Source organism: Gavialis gangeticus, unplaced genomic scaffold (assembly GCF_001723915.1).
Source record: "Gavialis gangeticus isolate Ggan-Ray unplaced genomic scaffold, GavGan_comp1, whole genome shotgun sequence".
Taxonomy (NCBI): Eukaryota; Metazoa; Chordata; order Crocodylia; family Gavialidae; genus Gavialis; species Gavialis gangeticus.
The window spans coordinates 37,958,440-37,965,361 of NW_017729029.1; the positions used below are offsets into that span (position 1 = coordinate 37,958,440).

At 45.8% G+C, this 6,922-nt stretch overlaps 1 protein-coding gene across 2 annotated transcripts in view; it reads left to right on the forward strand.

Annotated features, from left to right (window-relative positions):
* Positions 1 to 1,214: 1,214 nt before the first annotated feature.
* Positions 1,215 to 6,922, forward strand: part of GABRE (gamma-aminobutyric acid type A receptor epsilon subunit) — a 191,042-nt gene continuing 185,334 nt past the window's right edge. For both annotated transcript variants that reach the window (XM_019521415.1, XM_019521416.1), the window contains exon 1: positions 1,215 to 2,035. In XM_019521415.1, coding sequence (XP_019376960.1) covers positions 1,980 to 2,035 — 56 coding nt within the window. In that variant the 5' untranslated portion in view covers positions 1,215 to 1,979. The remainder of the gene's footprint in view (positions 2,036 to 6,922) is intronic.

Genomic DNA, 6,922 nt, shown 5'->3' on the forward strand with positions numbered 1-6,922 from the left:
AATCAAGTGACTTGTTACACAGGAAAGACTTGGCAGAGCCTGGAGCTGAAGCTGCATCTCCTTGTCCACAGCCACATGAGTAATGTTTCTCTCATTAGTAAGCTGCATTATGTTCTTTTGAGCTTTTGGATCAACAGAACTAATCAGAGACAGTCAGGATGCTGCATTTGAAGCAGCAGCTGATATTCAATTACAAGCTGTATTATAACATTAATACTGCCCGTGGTATCCCAGCCAAAGATACCAAGAATCTTTAAGGGGATGGTTTTATAATCATTGCTAAGATGAGGCCAATGAAACCTTGCAATGAAAGACTTTGCCAAGACCACACAGTGAATCAGAGACAAGGTAGAGACTAGAATACAGGTCTCTTGGTGCTTGCAACCTGCATGTAACAGAATTATTGCCTGAAGTGACAAATCCCTAAGAGGAAGACATCAGTGATACCCCATGAGTTAATTAGATAAGTTACCCACTGGCTATGGGTGGCACAAAAAAACCAGTCAGTGTCTTAATGCTCCTAGGAAGTGAAGGCTTCCAATTCTGCAGGGAATTCCAGTTACATTCAACAGCAGTCCCATGCCTGGAGCTTCTCGGAGCAGAGGCCCAGTTATGTTCAGTTGGGTGGAGCTTAGAAGCAGCTATTACCCACACATAAGGCTTTTCCTCAAGTGGCTCACTCCACATGCACTCTCTGGGGTTCCCCCAAGAGACAGCAGTAACTGATTATGATTTATATCACCATCAGTTGCAACAAGCGAGCCACAAGCACGCCTCCCTCGGGCTGAGCTGCACAACACTCAGCATTGTACAAAACTCACTCCTTGTCTGTGTTCACAATAAACTCACTACCCTGCTTTTGAATAATATGGCACATTTTTAAGTTAAAATTGGATTAATGAGTGGTGACCTTGTCATGCCTCATTACATAAATGAGGAGCAAGATTGTTACACCAGTTAATGAATTCCCTCCTAACACAGGCATTTGGGATCTCCGTCACACAAATGTGGGTTGCCCTTTGATATTTGGATTCGTCCTTTGTCAGCAAAGCAGCTGAACTTTTTCCCTTTAATAGAACAAAAAGAGAGGCTGGTGTTAACCCTCGCCTGGCCAAGAATGCTGGGGACCTCCCAGAACTGTTCCTCTTAAAAGGGAGGGAGTTAGGACCCTGCATGTGAGCTCTGATCATCCCTTTCTCCTTCACTGCCTGGCTCCCTGCCTCTCTCTCACACTCTCTGCTCCTTTTCTGCCAAAGAGTAGGTTAAGAAATGCCCAACTTTTCCCCCTGTTTCCAAAAAGATCAGAAAGGCAGGGTTAAAAACAAAAGAGACAGAAGAAGAGTTTGTGAGGGCTGGGGAAGAAAACATAGAAAGAAGAAATAGAGAAAGACAGGCAGAGGGGAAAAGAGAGAGAGAGAGAGGATTTTAGAATTCTTGCTTGCAATTGCAACCGGTGGGGCTTGTGATATACATGCACACGCGTGCACACACACACACACACACGCACACTGAGCTCTCCCTGCACCTGTCTGCTAGGGAAAGGCATAGCTGGGAGATAGAAGAGGCAACCCCTTCCATAAAGAATTGGGAAAGGGAAAAGAGCCACTAAGGCAGCACCCAGAGAATGGAAGAAGAACTCCTAAACTTGCTGGCAAGGAAGGAGCCCCAAAAGCACACGGCTTTGCTTTCCGGTTTCTGAACTTGGAGCTTCTTGCGTGGGTTCATTTTTTTTCTCCTCCCCGTTTTTTTTTATTTCTACCAGAGTTCTCTTCCCTAGAACTACAATACCAGCTGCAGCACATCTGGGCAGGACTGCCCATCCTTTTGGGCCAAGTGGAGATCAGGAGAGACAATCCCATTGCCTCCCCCACAAACTGGGTAGGGAAGAATCTTTCTGATTTGAAACCACGCCAGCCCCAGCTGCCTCTCTTTATGTGGATACTGCACTTCCCCGGGATTGCCTGGTTTGTGCATCTAAGATGTCTGGAAAAGTTCTCCTGATGTACCTGACAATTTGTCCAGTTCTGCAGATCAGGTGAGGATGCTGCTTTCTACTATATATCCTCCTTAAACCCCCAAAAGGTGCCAGAGTTGGAAGCATCTCACCCTGGCTTTGAGAGAGACTTCCCTGTGTTGGTTTCTAACGAGCCCTGATGTGTTTAAGAGTGTTACTAGGCTGGTCTGTGCTCTGTCTCTTCTGCCTTCATTTCACGTGCCAGGTGGGGCTGGAGTCTTGAGATGGAGAGTATCCTTCCAGGACCTTTGAGGCTGAGCATCTCTATATCAAGAGTCAGACAAATGCTTGGAATAATGAGCAGTTAACCAAGGGATCTCCCTGTCTCCACGTGTGTGACTTAGGAAGGCAGGACACGGAGTCCTGTTTGGGTTTCTGTCACTGACCTGTTGTTGTGACCCGGGGCAAGTCAGTTTCAGCCTTTGTGCTTCATTGTCCCAATTCTACAGATGAGGACGCAATAGCTTTTTCTCCATCCCATACAGATTTGGTTAATAGATATTAACCACTTTGAGAGTCTCTGACAGAAGGAGCTCAATGTTGTTTTTCCAGGATGAATGGCATCCCTTATTTTCCTAGCTCAAGAGTCAGATAAGAAGGGCCAGAGCTGTGATGGAGAGGCAGGTGGTGGTCTCTGACTCACTCAGAGGTGGTTTTCTCTAATGGGGATTGACAGTAATCTCTGCAAAGATCTCATGGGCTCTCATCTGTTCCTTGGCATTTGCTTCTAGCTGTTGTGAAAATTGCCTCTACCTAGATCTGGCATTTGAGATTCCCCCCCCACCCAGCCCTCCAAAGCTGTGGACTTCCTCCAGTCTGTCCATTTGCCATTACAAATACATCTGAATCATGCCACATGTCTCCCCATGAACTTGCCACTGCTCTGAAGCATGGACAAGCAGAGAGCTTTCCCCTCCTCACAACCCCATCACCTTATCTGGCCCTAAGGAGCTAGCAAATTGCCGAGAGGTTTTTATACCCTTGTTTTAGCAAAGAGAACTGGGCTTCAGGTGATCTGGGTTCTATTCTTGATGAAAGACGCTCCATGTGTCCTTGGGCAAAATCCCTCATTGTGCCTCAGTTTACAAATCTGTGGAATGGGAACAAAATGCATACTTTCATACCATGACAAAGCATCCTGAGAGCTGTAGACCAAAGACAATGTATGGCCTAAAGCAGGTACAGATTGATCATTGCTGTTAATGTCATAGTCTCCATTTTTTATTAATTTTCCCTGCTGGTTTGTTCCAGAATCTAACTGACATTCCCAGCTATTGGGCTAGATCCTTCATCTGGTGTTAATCCCATTGATTTCAGTGGAGCTGCACAGATTCACATTGATGAGCCAGCTCTTATGTTTGCTATGGAGGCTGGATCTATTCTTTCCCTGCAAAGAAAGGAAAACATTACCGTTAGATTTTTTGTCTTATGCTTGTCACTGCCGTTGCATGTAGATGTGTCTCCACTAAAGCTGAATCCTAACAGACCCTGAGAGCTCCTGTGAATATCATCAGTTCCTGCTGACTATGATAGGAATGGAGGGCATCGAGCACCTCACAGGATTGCTTAGTGCCTTGTTGGACCCAACCTCAAATTGCACATAGTGTCAGAAAGACTGTACATTTCTGCTGGGCACAGTGAACCAAGGCCTGCTTCTGACACAGCCAAGGACACCACTATTTGCTGGCATGTCCCATATGTGCTAGGTGGCCAGACATGAAAAAGCACCCAGGAGAATCCCTGCGAGAGGCAGAACAGACCCCATAAGGAGGAAGGGAGCGTTCAGCACTGGCACACTCTACAGGTTGGACTGTCCCAGGTATTGTCCCGGTTTCAGCTCAAAGCCTCTGGTGGTGTTGTGTAGGGGGATTAGGATGCTATCTCAGAGCCAGCAGTTTGTAAAGCTTTTCTGTAAACAGCAGTGAAAGCCCAGAGCGCAAGGGGCTTTGAGTTTTTACTATTCCTAACCCTGCTGGTGAGCTTAATGGCTGGATCAGGAAAAGAACATGTTGTCAGCAGATCATTACCCCCAGGGCTCAGGGGAAGAGGGATTTTACTGGCTGAAGCTAATTGGCAGAATAAGCCAACTTAACGCCTATCAAATGCCATTACAAATGCAGTCAGGGGCTGGGAGCATGAATCCTGGTACTAATATGCTGATCCTCGTGAACTCTGAGGCTGGGAACATGAACACCCATTCCTTTGCATTTATCACATGGCTCTTCTTTCACTCAGAGTCTGGGAGCACAAAGCCCAGTTCTATCACATTAGCAAATCAGTACTCCCAGATTCTGGGAGATGAATCCTAATGCTATTGCACTACTAGGCATGTCTTCCTGAACTCTGGCCCAGGGAGCTTGGACCTTAACTGCTATCAACCTACAGGGCTGGGAGCATGAACCTTGGGCACTAGTGTTTCCTACTGATATCTATCCAGTGCACTTTTCTGCATAGTATGTGAGTTTAATTTCGTGCACCACTGTGATCCACCCGTTTTTTAAGGTTTAGAAGGTGGATTCGGGCACCAATGCCCTATCTCATGGTCCAAGCATCTTCATACCTCTGCAAACGGCCAGATGATCTCCACAGCTTGCAATTCAAAATCACATTCACAAACTGAGTGCTGTAGTTTGGAAGTGAGCCAAGAACTACAGGAAGGCTTAAATTCTAGGTGCTCACTTTTCTAATAGGAAGCCTTACCCTGAAATTGGCCCATCTTCCCTTCCCCACCCATCCTTATATCTGAATGAGATCCTCTCTGTTCCATCATCCAAGCAAACCCCAGGATTCTGCAATATGCCCTGCTCTATTCCTGAAGAGCTGAGTGTCTGGAATAGGACTGGCCAGGGGTTGTTGATGGAAAGGTGTGGAGGAGAGAAAGGAACTTTGATAGCTTCCCTGTCCATGTGTATTGGATTTTCACAACTGTGGCAAGTGGCCGATGTCACATTTCATACCGTGGTCCAGTCCAAACTTTGATGGAACTGTTTAAAATAGCCCAGGCATCTTTCTGAAACCTCCTCTTCTAGCAGGAGCTTCAGTTACCACTAGAAGCACCAGGATGCTTTGTGCTGAGCTGAGTTAGCCAGTCCAGCCAATCCACACACCACTGATTCTGAGGACTCTGCCTTACCATTGCTTACTGAGACAGATACTTATCTGGTGCCCAAAAACACAGCTTTTCCACTGGGGCACAGTTGGTAGGTGGTATTGCACCAGCTGGTGGCCCAATGCTCCTCCTGGTACAGCAGCTGACAGAACGTGCCTCTCCTCTTACATAACTCTCTTCCATTTACTGGAAATAGTAAGGCCAGTTCCAACTGAGGTCCACTCCCTGGGAGAAATCTTACTGCCTATAAGCCATTGTCCACAAAGGCATAATGCTGCACCCAGGACACTACTCTGTCTGCTCCTTTGATGGGGGAACAAAGACCATCATTGTGGGAGCGGTTTCTAGATCCATTTTCCCTTCTGCAGAAGGTTAGTGCTGCACTAGAATGTCACTGCACTCATGGCATAGTATTAGACATGGGATCTGGATTCATGGGATCTCCACGGGGTTAGCTACAGTGTAGCAATGCCCAGCAACTATTATCCCAGCTGGTACAGACAGACATGCAACTTGTCTATGTGGAAACACTCAGGATAGTGAATCTAAATTAGTTTTAAAGTGGATCAGTTAAACAGTATTAAACCTTCATCTAAATGCTCCTATTTAGAATAGCACTGCCTTAAATGCAGCATGGTTTATTTAACTTCCAAAGTGAATTAAGCTAAATGAAATGAAGGCCATTTTAATTCTGCATAAGAGCATCCAGACAGAGGTAAATGCAAGTTAACTAATTTATGCTCAATTCATAGTTAGTTAATTCAGATGAATTTACACAGGCATGCCTGTGTAGACAAGCCCTTGGTGGCATTGTTATACGACTAAAAATCTATTTTAGCACATGGTAATTAACAGTGGTCAGGGCATTTTCAATTCAATGAAATTTTGTCAAAGAATTTCAGTGAAGCCTTTGTCAAAAGAGTTTCGAGCAAGTGGGACTCTTGTATTCTATAGTACAGTTACTATGGCACTAGCTGTGGATGTGGGAGAGCCAGGCTTAGGTCCCTGGTCTGCTTGATTCAGTGATCTGGGATGAAAAGTCTATCTTAAAGCTAGACTCTGAACCTTCATCTTCCTCATGCCCAGGCCAGGATCAGATTGCAGGTATTTTCACTCTGCTTCCCAAATCAAATGTGTCACACCCAAAACACCCTTCACCACAATTCTGTTTTTATGGAAACACTTGGAAACCTTTGGGTTTTTTCCATTGCAAAACAAAAAGAAATTTCAGAGATCCAACCATTACCACAAAACAGAGTTGTCACCCTCTGTCAGTACCCCGCTAAGTACCCAGTACCCCCTTAAGTCCGCTCCATTGCTGTCGCCTCCAGGGAGCAGGGCAGGCGGGCGAGGCCAGCACAGCGGGCCCCCGCACTCCGTCCCATGTCCCCACCATCATGGTGGTGTGTTGCCACCTGTCCAAACACTTCTGTGCATTGTGATTGGCTGTTTGTCAGCCGATCAGAGCGTGAATAAAGCGTTATGGACAGACAGACGGACAGATTAAGTCTTTTATAATATTAGAATAATGAAAGCTTGCCTGGCATTGTCCATGGTACTTTGAAAAGAAATTCCAGAGTTTTCTGGACTAAGGGGGTTCTGAGGTTCCTTCCTAATTTTCTATGACTCTATGATTCTTTCATAGAAAACCTGTCAATGGATAAATTGGTGCAAGTAACATCATCCGTATTGTGCAGGTGGGGAAACCGAGGCATGGGAAGGAGAGGAGTTAAGCAATTCACCTAAGCTCACACAACATGTTAATGGCAGAAATTGAGCCCAGGCTTCCCACCTTACAG